Genomic DNA, 17,285 nt, shown 5'->3' with positions numbered 1-17,285 from the left:
TGGAGGGGGGTGGGGGAGCATTACTTTTAGTGTCTGAAGCCCGTTCTTTTCCTGAAGGCTTCAGTTAAGCCTCAGTTAGTTTGAGTCAACTTGGTAAGAAGGAAGTTGTCAAGAGCCAAGTAAATCCGGCTGACTAACAACAGAAAGGTCAATTATAAACCCTCACTGTCATATGACCAACCTATCAGAAGCCAAGTAGGGTATACACATCACAATAACTGTTAGCTTAACAAATACCATTTAATACTGACTATTTAAGTAAGAATCTCTGGCTTACATATGCTTCTTAAAATAGGTGTTCCAATTTTAGACTGCCAGTATTTCAGATGTTCTGATCACAAGACATAGCTGGAAGCTGAGCCAGCAATGGTCTTGCTTAATGTGAACTGCTGCTTTAGTCTAATAACTTGATGTCATTTAGGTATCAAATGCAATTGCTTTTCACTTATTTCTGAAGTTAGCACCAATAGTCTAGTTGTATTATAGCTTGTAACCATTTGAAGATTATACAGGGTGACAGAATTAGTTCAAGAATAGAAGCAGGGTAGGAAAGCTCCCACTTCTGTTACAGTTGGAGAGAATGGGTCCTTAATGGCACAATCATTTTCTATAGCAGGCAGAAGAATAAAAGCCAGTTTTCCAAGCAGCTGTCCCTACAGGTCAGGGAAGACTGATACAAGGTAGAGTGAAGATTAGAGGGGGAAATTATCTGATTAAACAGACTTCCATTTAATTAAGGGCAATGCAACATGATTTGTTCAGCTTTTTTCTCTCTTTAAAAAGTGTCAATGTATACTCTAGACACCTGTCAGCCTCAGCTACCTTGCTTAGTTTTGAGAACATGGAAGTCAGAGGGGAAGGCAAGTCACCACAAAACTGAGCCCATATTGACTTTGGATGAAGTCTGTTGGAGTTCAGCCAAAGAATGCTCCTAGGTAGAGCAATATGGACTACCAATACAAGAGGTAAAGAGTTGTGCTCTCAGTTAGAAGTGCCTGTCAACTGCCCTTATACTAACTCATGGGACAGAGTTGCTGCCATTGACGGAGGCAACATTAGAAGACTGAACCTTGTAAATGCCAGTTATATTTGTTTTGATTTATTCTTTTACTAAGAACAGTTCATTACATTGTTTAAAACAAGGTTGGTTGGTTAAGGGCTTGGACCAGGGATGCTAACAAGGAACAGAAATTCTACAGCCCTAAACTAGGAAAAGTCAGAACTACAGCAGTTTTAAGTGCTGTGAGTCTAGAGTGATCCTGGAGCAAATTGCTATATACAAGTTTTATTTTCTGCTCCTCTACCTCCTAGTTACAAGGTGCTGTCATAGCAGCTACCTCCAACAACTGTCAAGGACTAGTTGCTCATCTCTGCTCTGATCTTAGTGTAAATTACAAAGGCATGATTCTTATATAGAATTTTATATGCACCACAGAGTAAGTGTGGTAACCAGGCTCTAAGAGAGCATTTGCCACCACGTCTCTTAACTGGCCTAAGCCCTGAATTGCCATTTTGAACTGGTTTCAGTGAATTAAGTTATATACAGCAAGAGATTAACTACATAGGAAGCTCTATAAGGTCTGGCCCATAGAGTAGCTAAAACATATATATTTAAATATTTTGAACTTACACTTTAAATGCTGGGAGGTATGAGTATATAGAAATACTGCTCAAGTTATAAATAAATGGTAGATGCTTGCTGATATCTGTTGTTGCCCAGCTGCTGAAGAAAGTGTTTAGTAACCCCTGGTCCCCTCCTGAAAAGGGAAGAGAGAGAAATAGTTAGTAGGCTTCAAAAATTCCCATTTTAGAATTTCTACAAGTAGTTGTGAAATTCTTCCCAATCACAAGCTGGGCATTTCCAGTAAACCTTTTCTGTTTTGCCTCCAAGTGCTACTTGAAAGTTTCTTCCATAATGGTATGGACATTTCTAATGAATCTCTCCCCACTTGTATGCCACATTTGTTATTGGACAAGTTGTGCCTGTGTTTGTCCCAGGACAGAACTATCCCAGGGTAGGCATGTGTACACGCTACTCAAATCAGGGTTTAGAAAGATGCTGAATGCACTGCTGCTTTTTGGCCATTTAATCAGTTATGTAACCCTGGGACAACTGTTCAGACATACTTTGCAGTGTCCTGGAACAAAGTCCTAGAACTCCTTATCATGACAGCCTTTTTAGAATTTATCCTAGGACAATGAACATGGACATCTGAGTGACTGCACTTTTTGGGCATCTATACACATGCTCCAGGGTGGAGCACTTTAATGGGCACCAGGGATGGGCACTTTAATTAGAGCAGCTCTAAAAGACTAGAGCTGCTCTAATTAAAGTGCCTGCAGCACCACATGTATTCAGCATCCCACACTTCAAAATGGCAAGCTTTTAGTTCAAGTGCCCCCACCACCATTTTGAAGCACAGGAACACTGAATAGACATGACACGGAAGCAGCTGGAGCTCCTTAACATACTCCAGTAGACTATTACAGGCAGTCCTTGGACTTATGACACAATTGGCTTCTGAAAACTGCGTCTTAAGTCAAAACGTTGCAACTCTGAACCGACTTTTTCAAAAGAAACAATGTTATAAATGGGGGATTGGTTCCTGAATCAAGGCCTGATACCTTATATTCACCAAAAATACCCCAAAATTTTGTACTCAATCAATTATAGACGAGTAATATAGTTTAATGTATTTATATTGTAAATAGCAATCATATTGATTTGGAAGGACTTATTTGAGGTGACTTTGCTGACTTTGAAAGGCTCTTGGCTGCAGGCTTTTCTGGAGTCTTGGCTGCTTTCTTAAACAAAGTGTCCACGGAAGTTTGGACAGATGTTCTCCAGGGAGATGGGTGACACAGCAAACTTGTTCGCTGGCACGGTGTTGCATCAGATCAAGAATTGTAAAGTTGAAACCGACGTCAAAATTGAAACAGGGTGTCGGTTTATAAACGTAATTGTGAAATGGTGCAACTCAAAATGTTCTAAGTTGAGGACTGCCTGTAATCAAGTCTGCTCTGACATGTGCCAAGTAGCACATGTTGGAGCAGATGTCCAACACATGTATATAGGTGCCCTTTGTTCTGGGATAAAATGGTTTATCCCAAGGCAAATGCAATATCTGTTTGTAGCCTATGAAAGATTGTTTAGGCAATTTTGATTCTCAACAAGTAGCAAGACTTGGGAATCCTAATGTCATAACTGCCAGTGTTTTCTCTTCATTTTCATTCTCAGCTTCAAGTTCAGCTGAAGTAAAATAGAAAAGTTTTGTGATTTAAGTACTGCTTTTAGTTCCAGAAGGGTAGGCAGCATTCTGAACTTCAAATACAGTGGACTCATTTCTGATGTTATCTTCGTACCAATTGTAAGGTGGTAAAAACAAGAGCCCAGGGTTAGTTTATCAAGAGTCTATTAAAAACAAAGCAATCCTGTAAGACTGCTTCCCTTGTTCCAATTCCCTCTCCTGGCCTCCCTCCTCCAAAAAAAACAAAACAAAACATTTCCTAAGGCGGCAATTTGCTGGGTTATCAAAATTCCAGCTTCTACAAGAATTTGAGATCTATTGTATGAAATGCATTCAAATTGAGTTATCCAGTTTAAAATGTTTTATGCTCTAGTTCATGCGTGGAATGAGCGCTTAAGACTGCTCTGAATTCAAAACATCAGGAACCACAGTAGATGGCTTCTTGGTTTAATAAATGTAAGTGTTTCCAGAAGATGCACCAAATTATAAAGAAAATTGCAAGGAGACCTGAAATATTACTAGACAAATTCAAGTTATGCTTTTGTGGTCAAATCATATTTTTAGAGGCAAAGTTTCAAGAGAGAACATTCAAGTTCTGAAAGAATGTGCAAGTCAACTAAATAGCTTTAAGTATTTGACAGATGAGAGGTAACATTCCCCTCCCTCCTTAGTTTTGGAAACCCCTTTTTGTTTAGCTTCTACCAAGTAAGAGCCTAAGTTGGAGGGGATTGCATGTCAACTTCCACCTACAGAGATCTATGAAGCAATGTTATATCTGCTACCCTACCACTAGGCCAATTCTATAACTTTTCTGAATCAAGGCCAATTAAAAAAAAATCAACTGAGGAAGAAGTACAATTGCATCTACACATGCGCTTTACTGTGAAGCCAAGTAATTAGCTCCTCAGTAAAGCATCACCATTTACACGTGCGCCCTGCCAGGCAGCCCTGCACTGTAGCATCCTAATGCCCCAGCTAGCTCCTTTGTCACCTGATGCTGCCATCTGGAGCCTGGAACTAACCCCCTGGGCTGCTCTGCCCCAGCTTGGAGTTGTTGTGATCTGGGGTGCACATGTAGATGCTACACCTGGGAGCAGCTGACTTCAGTATGAACTGTGTACGAGTTTGAGTTGGAGTAACTGCATGTGTAGATGCACCCATAGATACCTATTCATGTGTCACAATGCTGAGCAAGTATTAGAACAAACTCAAGCTGGGAGCTTTCCTTACTATAGTTAATATTAACTGCCTTTGAGAAACCAAAGAATAAATTCACTTATTGAGCTTGTACTGGTAGAACCAAAAGGAATCTTGAAGGGATAATGGTGTATTGTTTTTATCAATAGCTTTCCTCCAATAAAGCTATTATTTTACCGCAATAATATATTAGAATTGACAAGTGGAATAATTGAAAGATGAAAAGAAGCTTAGTGGTGGTGTGTGCTCTTTGTTCCTGGGAAAGCTTTCCAAGCCAAAATCAGCAACTGTAACTGTAGTTGGGAAACCCTGATGCCATTTAGGCATCTATAACACTAGAAGTCTGTTCCCAGATTTGACCTGCTTATTAATTTAGTTGCCAGAATACCAGGCATCTTGGCTCTAAATTCTAATGCCCGAGTTAGACAAACCTGAACTATGATCTGTCTACCCTGCTTTAAATCAACTACAATTTTTCAGTCTAAGATTCCACTATGAGTTCAAATATTTTTCCCTCCTATGTGCAAGCAAGCAAGCACATAGGAGTAGTCTTAGAAAAAGGTATGTTTTCTTCACTATCTAGTCCTGTGTGTTGTTTTGTACCTCCTGCTTCTTCCCCTTCCATTATGTTTCAGTACTTGAAAGTAGCTATTTCTAGCCCGCCCCCCCCAGAGATGAATTTGATATCAATACCATTTTAACATAATATTGTTTAATTATGACAATTTCTTTATCTTGTTGTACTTCAGAGCAACTTGCAGAACCACTGGCTAGGGTTCTAGCCTAGAGGAGAGCCAACTAAATTGTGTGAGGCATAGAAAGTTAGCTGGCCTGTGCAGAGAGACCAACTCTTGAAAAGGATCAGAGACACCATGGGGTAGATTTTCTTTACAGAAGCATACACAAATACAGACTGGAGAATGACTGGCTAGGCTACACTATACAGAGAAGGACTTGGGGATTACAGTAGACCATAAACTGAATGAGCCAATGTGCTCTTTGTGATAAAAAAGCAAATAGTATGCTGAACTGTATTAATAGAAGTATAACTTGAAAATGAACTGAAGTTATTTTTCTGCTCTAATCAGCACTAGTGAAGCCTCACCTGGACTACTGTGTCCAGTTTTGGGCTCCATACTTCTTAAAGGATGCAGACAGTTTGGAAAATATCCAGCACAGAAACAATGGTTAGGGGCCTGGGAGACTAGACTTATGAGAAAACGCTGAAAGAACTGGGGTTAATTTAGCCTGGAGAAGAGAAGGTTGGGGAGGGAGGGGGGATTTGATAATAGTCTTCAAATACCTGAAGGGTGAATACAGAGCAGATGGAGATGACCTTTTCTCTGTGACTGTAGGGGACAGGTCTAAGAGCAATGGCTACAAGCTGTAGCAGGTGAAATTTAGCTTGGAGATTAGAAGGAACTTTCTGACTATTAGGGTGGTCAAGCATTGGAATAGGCTGTCTAGAGAAACCGTGGATTTTCCATCCCTGGAAGTTTTCAAGAACAGGGTGAACAGATACTTGTCTGGGGCACTAGATTCTTTGGATTGGGAAGCATAAAGGGGACGGTAAGCTCTTTCCCCCTGCAAGGAAGAAAGGTTCATCAACATTTAAAATTAAGATGATTTTGGTTCTCATCATCAGTAGATATATACTATATAGGACACGAGTAGTCAGTCTGTTTGGAGTTTCAGTAATTAGGTGACAGAGCTGGGTCATTCAGCTTGTGATTTTGGAAGTTGACTTAATAAAGACCTATGGTTGTCACCTTACATTTTATCATCAGTTTCAGCCTTATCCATTTGTAAGTGCATGTAGTTAGAGTCAGATTGTCTAGTGAGAGTCAGCAAGTGCTGACTATTACATCCAGTTGATCTCTCTCATTAGTGGGAGACCATCTGAAGCTGAAACACAGGAGTATGCTTTCAAAATGCTGTAGCATACTTTGTAATTCTTTTAAGAAACTAAAAACACCCATACTTCCATTAACAGCAATAGAGATGAATTTGTGGCTTAATATACTTAGGATGTGATTCTGTGTTCCATCCAGAAGATCTAGTGTAGTACCATAGCCCATTGATAATTCCTTTACTGTTGATTGCACTGAAGAATACCTTAAGAATTATTTCAAACAAAATGCCAGAACTTTTCTACTGCTTCTAAGGCTAAATCTTGCTCAAAGCTATATTTAGGCCATCAGGTACTCTGCTACTTCAGCAACAGATTTATACAGTAATGGGTAGTAGTTAAAGTAAAATGGTCTTGATCTTAGTTAAGCCATGATGAAATAAAAGCTAGTTGAAAATTAACTCATGTTAGCTGAACCAGTATTTCTCCACTGTTATGGAGCATTGATAGCTGAGAAGCAAGCCTAACTCTAAAAACCGCTACCAAAAAAAGTTTTGCTGTACAGTATTCCTCTACCAGTTATTCCCTTACCAGCAGTTGGCATTCTGATGTTTTAAAGTATCACACATAAGGGTCAGTTTTACTATGTTGAGATTAAGTTTAGTTTTTACTTTGAGCAACGTGCCTATTTGAATGTAGGAGCTAGGAAATTTTGCCTTGAAGATTAATAGCACTTTTGATAAGACTATCTTCAGCTGAGAGTTCAATTGTCAGTCTGAGACAGGTGAACAATTTCTTGTTAGCTGTTGAGGGATAAGGGTAAGAATTGTTACACTTGTGAGAACTTAAAGTTTTTTGTATTAGTCACAACTTAAAAAAAATTTTTTTTTGAGACTTGGTCTAGTTTACTTCAATTGTAGTAATACTAGGAGAGATACAGAATGCCAGACTGAAAATTGCTTCCCATACATTTAAGGAACACTTTATCTGTTTCTGTTAACTCAGTAGCACCCTTAATATCTCAATCTTTTTCAAATTCAGTGGGAAAGGTTTTAAAATACCCAAGCATAAAACTGATAAGTGTTACCACATGAATGGTTACTCAAGTTACCATAGAGTACATAGTCATTTCCAATAGGGTTCAGTGCAAATTATTGCTGAGAACCATTTGAAGCGATTTAGCAGGCTTCTGGACAAGCAATAGATACCTAAAGCAATCTGCAATTGATCTGAGTGTTTTAGGGGAGTACAACTTTAGGGGAGTAACCCATTAGAGAATAGCTTGTCTAAGATGCTGGATGCAGTGTTGGGTGTGAAATCTGAAAGCCAGTCTCCTAGCAGAGCTTGAAAGAATCCTTTTAGTAAAGGCTGCTAAACCTAATTTGGCAGATTATCTACCTTCCCTGCTTTTAAAAGGGTACACGAACTGCCTGAGGTCCATATAGGCCTGTAACAGGGGCCTTCCCGGGGCCGATTAGGAGTTGGCCCATCTCCATTTCTGGGCTAACGGCTCGCCTCTCTTGCTTGCCATGCTTTGATGGAAAAATGATTACACTACCCAGGTAGGAGGCTGCCCTTTGGCAGCCCTGTTCTCCTGGGCCTATGTATTCAGCTCCAGCCATCCCTGTACTACATCACAAGCCTTGCAGATGACACACACACACCACAACTGGTGCTCCTGGGTCTCACAGGGACTCTCACTCCCTCCCTGGAGCAGCAGGTCATTGTGCTCAACCTTTAGGTCTTTCTTTTGACCCACACTCTGCCTCCTTGCGGTGGAGGACTTGCTGGGGTCAGGAATCGCCCTTAACTCTCTGGCTGAACCCTGCCCCCCAGCTTCTCACCCAAACTATGGCCTAAGGCATCCATGAACATACCTTGGCCTCTTCCCCACACATGGGGTTCCCCACTGTGCCCACTCTAGGGCCTCTACACCATGCCCCTCCCTGGGTGTCTTATCCTCACAATCAACTACTCCTGGGGCTGGCCCTTGTGCTGCCCTTCAGGCTTACTCCCAGTTCAGCCCTACTCAGCCCCATTCTCACAGTCCTTCAGGCATACTCCTGCTCAACCCTACTCTCTGCAGGGCCACCTACATCCCTGCCCTCTGAGGCCTTCACAACTGCCCTCTCCATGGCCACACAACTATCCCCGACCAGGGGCCTCTGGGGTCTTCCTCCCCTGCAGGCTCAGGTGGCCATAGCTGTGCCTGGCCCTCGTACCCACCGAATTATGGGGGCTAGGGGTTAAGGTGCTCTGACCCACCTTTCACCAGGGTGGTAAGTGGCCTAGCATTTCCTGGGGGTTCCTGCGCCACTAGGAGCCCCACCAGACTACCCATCCCCAGCAGGGTGCAATTCTAATTCATGCCCAGGACCAAGAGCCTCCTGCTCTTACCTTCCTGCTGCAGCTCAGCCAGGCAATGTTTCCACCTGGGCTGACCCTTGCTCTCAGAATGGCTGCCACCATCAGGCACCTGCTAGCTGCCTGACTGCCCTTAAAGTGACAAGGCCTTCAGACATTAATAAGTTAATGATAATTCCCAGTATTATCAGTCGGACTGTTTAAGTGTAAATAAAGTTTCCTGAAGACAGGCAACAAAAATGGTATTTTAAGATTCTAATTGTGCACTAGGCCAACAGTTGAGAATTGGAAGGGCAAAGAGCTAAGGAGCTATTCCCCGCCCATAGCATTTTAACAGTTCTTCAGTAAGAGTCCGTACATACCATCAAAGCTACCCTTCTCTGTGGCAAGTTGTAACAGCTCATTGTATGTTTCAATGGAAGGTCGATAAACAAAAACTCCAGAATTAAAACAGTCAGGCCAGCCTGGATCTGGTGCTGCAGATAGCTCCTCTCTCTCAAAAAGCTCATCAATGTTTGCCAAGACCTAGTTGTAGGAAAAATAAGATTGTTATCATTCCTAGGCTAGAATTTTGTGGCATTTCATCTTAGTGGAGTTGCCAGTCATCCCAAGATACTGTATTTACTCAAATCCTATGTGAGGTTTTTCCCCATTCAACACGGGGAAAAATAGCTCCTTGTCTTGGATTAGAGTACAAAGCAGGATAGGGGCTGAGGAATAGGCAACTGCTGCAGCTCCAGTCCCAACCTACACTTGGGGTTGGAGTCTGAGTTGCAGCTGCTGTCCCTGTGCAGACTGTTCCCTTTCCTACCCACACCCCTTCCAGTTACTGACAGTGGTGGCTCTGGTCCTCCTCTAACCTGGGCACAGAGCGTCTCCAGCTCCAGCCTAGCCAGGCAACAGTAGTGGTGGTGGTGATGAAGGCAGCTCCAGCCCTAGCTCCAACTCTGACCCATGGCCAGAGCTGCCACTGCCACAACTACTGCGGCCTGACTGGCCAGGGGCTGGAGCCATTATCTGCTTCATGCCCAGGCCAAAGCTGCAACTGAGGATATTTAAGGGGGGACAGGGCAAGGGGCAGGTTGCTTAACTCTTTGCTGCCTGATCCCCTGCTACTGTTTGCCTCTACTGCCACTTTCCCAGATTGTAGTGGTGGTGGGGGGTGGTAAGAATTTAAAGACAATAATTGGGTTCTACACATAACAGGTTTATAACATTTTATATAACTGTCTCTACTTTTGGAGGCATCATCTTAAAGTCAAAGTTACCTTGATACCATATGTACTCAAATCCATGACAAGCTTTCGCCACAGGTCCCATATCATAAGACAGTTATAAGGAACATCCTTGTCACAGGGTCAATCAAGTCATTAAACTTTTGCCACCATTTACCAAATTATGGGCCCAATTATGGAAAGGCTAGACAGAAGCATATTGCAACACACACCACACACAAACTTACCATTGTGTCTGCATCCATGAATACACATTTTGAATACTGAGTCAGTTCCCAGCAGTGGAGTTTTGTTAAGGTAATACCCAGTTCAGGTCTTTTCATTAGCGCTAGGTGAGCTGAATCCCCACTGTCCAAGATATCTACCAATACAACGTCATCGAATACCTTTTCCAGCACCTTCCTGTGGAAAGATTTAGTATTGTCTAAGCATTATTTCCATATCCAACCTGCGGATAGTGCTGTTTTTACCCAAAGTGCATTAGGGAGCCAAAATGGCTTGGGCACAAATAAGTTACTGCAAGGTAAGCAAAACATGGGAATTATAGCATGTCTGCTATTCCACCCTAATGGCCCATATCCACACTTACTGTAGTAGCTAAAAGCTAGTCTGTGGTATCTTAGGCTGCACTTACCATGAAAGGACTGAAGTAAAAATTCCTGCCCTCTTTTACTTTGCAGTAATTTGCTTGTGTATATCCATGCCACTAGATTGGGTCTTGGGTGTGATGTGCTTTTGGTACCATTTGAGGTGGACTTCAAGTTGCCCAGACAAAGTTCTTGTCCACTAAGCTTTTCTATTTTTGAAAAATCTAGTTACCAAAGCCTGCATTTCTGAAAGGGTCTGCAGTAATGATAACAAAACCCTCTTTCATGTACGTAGGTCAACTAAAGCTCATCTAGGTAGCTTGACTTTGCCAAAGGGTTTGCACGAGCCAGACACCAAGAACTAGTTATTGGTGAAGTGACAGATTTTGATTTGGACCTGATGATCTCACAAGGTCCCTTCCAGCCCTAAACTTAAGTGAATCTGTGATCATTCTACTAACTACTTACTGTTCCTTAGAGGAGCTCGTGCAGTACAATGGACAGCAACTGAATCCTAACCACTGGCATGCCATAATTGCAGTATGTAACCTTTAAAAGCTAGGGGGGAAATCAGACATAATGGTTGATGATGGGTAGTCAGATAGTCATGGTTAAGTGAAACTTAACTAAGTTCAGAAGAGATGAAGGCGAGTAATCAGACTGTAGCTTGCTTCCCTTTGCTTACAGGTAAAATTTTGTAGAGTACTTTTATATCTACTTTAAAGGCTGATATTCAAATAACATAGTGACTGGACATGCACCAATAGGTTAAGAAAAAAAAACCCCAAGAGACGCACAACATTAGGCTGAGACAGTCGTATTGAAAGAAAAAAGAAAAGAAAAAAGTTTTTTCTTCTTTATTTCAGGTCCCCTGGCATTTTTATCTTGTACTGGTGCTCTAGGCTGAGCCAGCCACCTACGGCATCTTGAGCATGAACAGCTTATCAGAGAATCAGGTTGTGTAGTAGTACATGCTAAGAACCATTTTGATTAGCCAAGTTTAGAATTTAATACACTTATTTCCCTTTGGGGGTTAATTGGTAACCAACTATTTTCTACCTGGGATACTTTTACAATCTTTGAATTCTCCGCAGCCTGATGAAGGGTATATGTGCCTAAAAGCTTGCAAAGAAAGGACGTTTTTTGCTATTATTTAGTTGGTCTAATAAAAGATATCACCTCTGACCCAAGAACTTTGTGTATCTTCCTCAGACCAACACGGCTACAAAATTGATCCTTGATAACCAATTGTTATTTTTATTATGGTATGATTATTGTTGAGCCTAATTGTGTTGCAACTGGAGAAAGATTGATGCAAGTTCCACTCTTACAACTACCTATGCAAAATTCATTTTATGATGTTATTTATGCCTTCATTTCTGCCTTCCAAGAGAGGGCACTAGTTTAACAGGCTGGAGTAGATTCTCTTAAAACAGAATGCTGTTAATCTAACGAGTGAGTGCTTTTGGCTACTAGATACAAGTATTCCATTTGGTCTTGAGCAGCTGACTTGATGTTTCTTGTTAGGGTATGCAGCTATCTGACCAGGTGACAGCTTCTGGTCAAGTACTGCGCTATGTATTGGACAGCAACATGTGGCATTACTAGTCCAGTTGCTTTCTTATGCTCTATTCTGAAGTGAAATAGGAGACATGGCCTAAAGTATGCTGTTCAATCTATACAAAAGTTAAGACTTTGTGGGCCACTTCTTCTAAGAAGAGATTCTCAGGAGTTCAGTTTTTATGACAAGCATTTGATGAATTAGAGTGGAATAAACTGGGTTTATTTAGTACATAAACTATGCAGGTTGTAGCACTAAGCAACCATTTGTTTTTGTCTCCATGACAGTTTCTAATGCTGGTCTTTCAGAGGTCACAGGCAGTTGGTGGAGTTCAGCTACTTCTATATGGACTTATGCTGTGGGGTGTTCTAACATGGTAATGTCATGACATCCTGTGTTAGAGAGTAAATACTCTGTTGTAATACTCTACTGTATGGATAGGGCTCAGGCCCAGATCCAAGTCATTCTCAGGACTTTGGCAGATTTGAGGTGATCCAGCCATGTAACTACTAAAGCAGCTAGACCTAGGCTTGGGCCTGTATGGAAGCAAATCTAGATCAAGCACCCAGCTGTCATCTCAGCTCTGGTGAGACTCAGAATCAGATCAGGAATCCCTGAAGTCTGAGAGCCTTAGTTAAGCACCCACACAGCACACCCGATTGATAATTTCATAGTACAGCTGCCTCTCACACAACTTTTTCCACAGCTTTTTGGCTAAAGGTGTTGCACAGGAAGTGGGAAACCTGGTTCATGGACTCTTAACCTGAGGCAACTCAATTTTCTGGTGTCCCAGAGAGTGTTCTACCACCAGGCGAGAATAGTTTGGGTGGGGGACCTTATCCCTCTTGGTGGATGAAAGATAATGGGTATCCAAGAATACGAGATTAATGGAGCCCATAGGAGAAAGAGGCTTCATGCTTCAGCCCAGGGAAGGAGGAGCCTGGTTCTCATCCCTGCTATAAGGTTATACCACCTCCCCACCTAAGATGGTAAGTTGCCATGGGTGTGGTGCTTGGCTTCAGACCCCTACACTGAGTAGCTCAATGTAAAATGCCACCCACTTAGCACATAGGTGTTATTTGGAAGCTATTTTCTCTATTGGCTGGATAAGGGGATTGTACATACCTTTGGAATTCATCTCTGAAAGTGACACTTAACAAGTGTCACAAAAAGTCAACAGAAGCAGGATATTTGACCTGGGTCTCCCAAGTACCAGGTTAGTGGTGTTGAGCTTCTGGACCATCATCTCATTGCATTTCACTTCCTTATTTGACAGGGTAGGCATCAAGGGATTTTACTGCCTGTGTGGAATACTGCTGACCCAGGACTACCCGCTTGCTTCTGATCAGCACATATCATATTGCCAGAACCAATTCAACATCGCTCTTAGATGGCTACTGAGGAACCTGCTATACATTCAAATTAAAGCTGGATAGAAACCAACTATAGCGTGGTTATGTATTTTCAAGTACTAACTTTATAGCTAGTTGGCCTTTTTATAGATGGATAATCATTTTTATTGTGATAATTACTTTGCACATGTGGCCAGTCTAAATGTACTGCACAATTAACCAGTTAATTGCATAATATATGTAACGTGTAGCAGGGGCCTTAGAGTGCACGTCAGTGACAGTCTTCCTTGAGATGGTTTAGTTTTCCAACTAAAGCAGGAAGCTTAGAATTTCAAGGAGCCCCAGTTGGCATCTACTGCCCCAAGTGTTTTGTGTTAATCCAAACTTCCAAAGCCGGTGAGCAGTTTCAACTCCAAATTCAAGCAGTTTTCACAAGAACGTAAAAATATTGAAATGACCTACCTCACTGGATCTGAAACTTGGGGCGTTACAAGCACAGTTAACTTCTTTGTTGTTCTGTAGTGTTGTAGAGATGAACCTAATACCAGTGCTCCTTTCACATAGGAATCATTTGTAGCTAGGGTTACAAAAGACTGATCTGGAAGAGAGAAATTATGCTAGTATTCATAATGGTTCAAGTTAAATCTACCACAGCATTTCTGGCTAGTTATTTGAAAACTATAGTACTATCTTAGGTAAATAGCTGCATTATCATCTAAAGAGTAATTAAGTTATTTATTATGGTTCAGTCAGTTGCGGAGAGCAACATATCAAACTAGAAGTTGAAACTTGCCATCTATTACCCAACTAGAATAATGGGCTAGTTAATAGATAGTCCTAGATTTGAGTAGGAAGCATAGTCCATGTTGTATGGAGAAAAATCCTACTTGTTTATCTTTTTTTGCAATTTGGACCTAAAAATATGAGTTTTTTCATTATTAACCAAAATTTCCTCAACCAAAAGAAACCCTAGAACCATGATTCTCAACCAAGGTGCCAGGGCCCCCCTGGGTACTGCCAGACCCTTTGAAAGGAGCCATGAGGTATGAGGGGATAAGTAGGTAATTTAAGCAGGGAAGCACAGGCTCAAGCTTGCCCCTGCTTGAATAATTCCCCAGCTATACTGCCTAGCCTGCAAGGAGGTAAGCACTGTAATATAAAAGTTAGTTTTTTTGAGATTAAATACTACTCAATTCACAGAAGCTATAGAGATGTCTTGAGTCCAAAAAAGTTGGAAACCACCTGACCAAACTTTTGGTAGTTAGCTGCATATTTAAGGCTTTTTTTTTTTTTTTTTAAACTGCAGGCTTGCCAGAAAGGAGTCTGACTCCAAAGCTAAAGTAATAAGCCACTGAAGTGTTCACATTTTATCCACATTAGATGTTTTACTTTTACAGTAGACTCGAGACATTTAATTGATTTAGATCAGGGCTGTCCAACTGGTGGCCTGCAGGCTCCCGCCCCCTCACCCCCCAACTCTGGTTTTGGTTGCACACCCCCTCCCTCAGGAGGCAGGGCAGGGCATTGGTGAGGAGAGTATGTGTGCAATGCAACAGTGCAAGGGAGGGGGGCCTTTGCATTCATATGGCTTTGGGGGTAGGGGGTATGCCTCTGGCTCACCCTGGTGCAGCCCCCTGGATGGCCTACTGCCACCTGGACAGTCCAAATTTAGATGCTGACAGCGTTACAGAGTGGACTTCTCAAGAGCTAAGTTAGTAGCATAGCAGGGTTGCCATTGTAAATAAGAGAATGCAAGCTTTTAAATGTAAAGGGTTATATTAGCTCTGATCCAACAATATGTAATGAAGTGAATTATAATCTCCTTTGTGATAAGAGGCCAATGGTTTTCACTGTTATATTTAGCACTGTTCACAATAAGTACTTGTATTGTTACAAGCTACATTACAGGCATCCAATGCCCTGATGCCTCTGTAATTCTTAAAGTTACAATTATAAGCACTTGTCACTGCTGTCTTAACCAGATTGAATGAACCAGCAACAACTTTAACATAGTCAACTTTACAAATAAAGTGATACAGATAGTTTAAAGATAAGTTCAGTATCAGTCCTGCTCTACCACTTTAAATTGAGTTTAAGAGTAGCTATACCTTTGACCTTTCAGGACTGTCTACATCTTAGTATAGAAAGAATAGTTTAATGGAAAAAAAAATCCTTGTTACTCACTTGCTGTAGAAGTGCTTCCACAGCAATTAAAGTTGTTTAGCAAGATAAATAGCTGTGCTGAGAATTGCTTTTACTGAAACTTTAGTAGTGAAACTCAAAGTTTCTAACTTTGAGCATTGTTTTACTTCCAGAAGCTTTAATTATGTTAATGCTGGCTCATTCTTACTACTACACAGATGTGCTTGAGGTCCATTTACTAAAATGACCATTTCAGGGTGACATCACAAGCAGGATAGACCCTAGGCAAGACAAACTGAAGTAATGTTAAGTAGATCTCCTTAAAAAATGCACTCCTTTGAAGGTTTAAAGTAACCAAAAAGTTACTACTGCATAGGAAAGACCACACTTTTCTATGCAGTTACTAAGATGCTAAATATCTGAATTAATAAGGAGTAATTCAGAGCATCAGGTATAGTTCAGTTACCAGTGCTCGGAAGTCAAATTACAGATGATTCACAGCTGTGTCCAGAGAGTTGTCCGATTACTGATTATTCTTATTTATAAGCAGCAAACGATTCTCTGCCTGTTACCAGCTTCAATAACTAGTAGCACCAATACTGAACAACAGCTCCAGCAGTCATGCAACATTTTTTCAGAACCACGCATGTCATTTTTGCCCTTCAAAAGCCAGTCTGAACACAAGCTATATAAACTTCAGCCATGTAGTGCATCTTAAGCAAGGTAAGCATTCTTTTACTACAGAACACTTAAGTTCTTACCAAGTTCAGAAGTTACACCTCCTACGTTCCCAAAGAATGGAGTTTAACTTTAGCTTTGGCAGATAAAATATATTTTTTAGCGTTTATAAAAAACTCACTGAAGGGCCAGTGTGCTGCACATAAACACAGAGGGATTGTGCTCACAGTAATGTCCTTTGACCCTTAAAATCTTCCCCCACCTTCCACCAGCTGCTTTCTAGACTTATGGCACTGGCAGTAGTCTCACTGCCGACAGACTAGCTTTGTTCCTTAAGATTTTAAGATGCTTGTGTGGTCCCTGACCATTTCTTGCCTGACTTTAAAAACTGCATATTTGAGTTCTACACACCTATATTTACTAATGCTGTACCACCAAGTAATACAGGAAGTTCTTAAATTAGCTAAACTCCCTCTTCTGTAGCAGTTTATAATCCCAATAAACTGAAATTTGTGTTGAGAACAACCAACAGAGAAGGCAAGGGATGGCTAGAAACATGTGTTGAGACCCCCAACTGCTGCATTAAAGGGAATGAGATTGTAATATGCAGAACAGCAGTTTTGCTTTATTCAGATAGCCCTTTGGGAAGAGGATCATATTGGACTAAGCCAAGTCCATGTAGCATGAAAGACAACTTTTGATAGCAAGTATAAGGGTATTTTCCCCATTAAATATAAATCCTGCTTATGCAGGACCAACTCAAAACCTAGTTCATGCTTAAGCACAAAGTGTAAGAGTATCAGGCAATTTCCTTTTCAGTTCTAAATACAGCCACATGTAGCTAAGCAAGTTGTTCTTCCTCTCCTGACTGAGAGCCAGAAGTCTTATAGTCTTCCCCATTTCAGTCCATATCATCTTCCCACCAGTGCAAATTGTAAGGGAAACAGTAAGAAGAGTGTTGAAATGTTCAAGGTGGCTTTAACTAGTTTGTTTAAAGCTGGCTCATGCAAGTATGTTGTAGTCAAAAGTTTATAGATAGCTTTAGTCTCCCACCTGTTATTTTTTTCTACCA

At 41.2% G+C, this 17,285-nt stretch overlaps 1 protein-coding gene and 1 long non-coding RNA gene across 3 annotated transcripts in view; one reads left to right on the top strand and one right to left on the bottom strand.

Annotated features, from left to right (window-relative positions):
* Window positions 1-14,005, bottom strand: part of GYG1 (glycogenin 1) — a 22,897-nt gene extending 8,892 nt beyond the window's left edge. The window contains exons 1-4 of the mRNA XM_025214707.1: window positions 13,856-14,005; window positions 10,121-10,295; window positions 9,021-9,183; window positions 1,631-1,757 (exon numbers count right to left, since the gene is read on the bottom strand). Of these exons, the coding sequence (XP_025070492.1) occupies window positions 1,631-1,757; window positions 9,021-9,183; window positions 10,121-10,216 (386 nt within the window). The 5' untranslated portion in view covers window positions 10,217-10,295; window positions 13,856-14,005. The remainder of the gene's footprint in view (window positions 1-1,630; window positions 1,758-9,020; window positions 9,184-10,120; window positions 10,296-13,855) is intronic.
* On the top strand, window positions 14-13,478 carry LOC112551777. Of its 2 annotated transcripts, none has more exons than XR_003096093.1 (3): window positions 14-965; window positions 12,329-12,417; window positions 13,318-13,478. It is a non-coding gene; the product is annotated as an uncharacterized LOC112551777 (long non-coding RNA). The 2 variants fall into 2 exon arrangements; XR_003096094.1 differs by lacking the exon at window positions 14-965 and adding an exon at window positions 10,306-11,436.
* Window positions 14,006-17,285: the final 3,280 nt, after the last annotated feature.

Source organism: Alligator sinensis, unplaced genomic scaffold (assembly GCF_000455745.1).
Source record: "Alligator sinensis unplaced genomic scaffold, ASM45574v1 scaffold1178_1, whole genome shotgun sequence".
NCBI lineage: Eukaryota > Metazoa > Chordata > Crocodylia > Alligatoridae > Alligator > Alligator sinensis.
The sequence above is the reverse complement of the archived record's forward strand: the minus strand, read 5'-3'. Positions and strand labels throughout refer to the sequence as shown.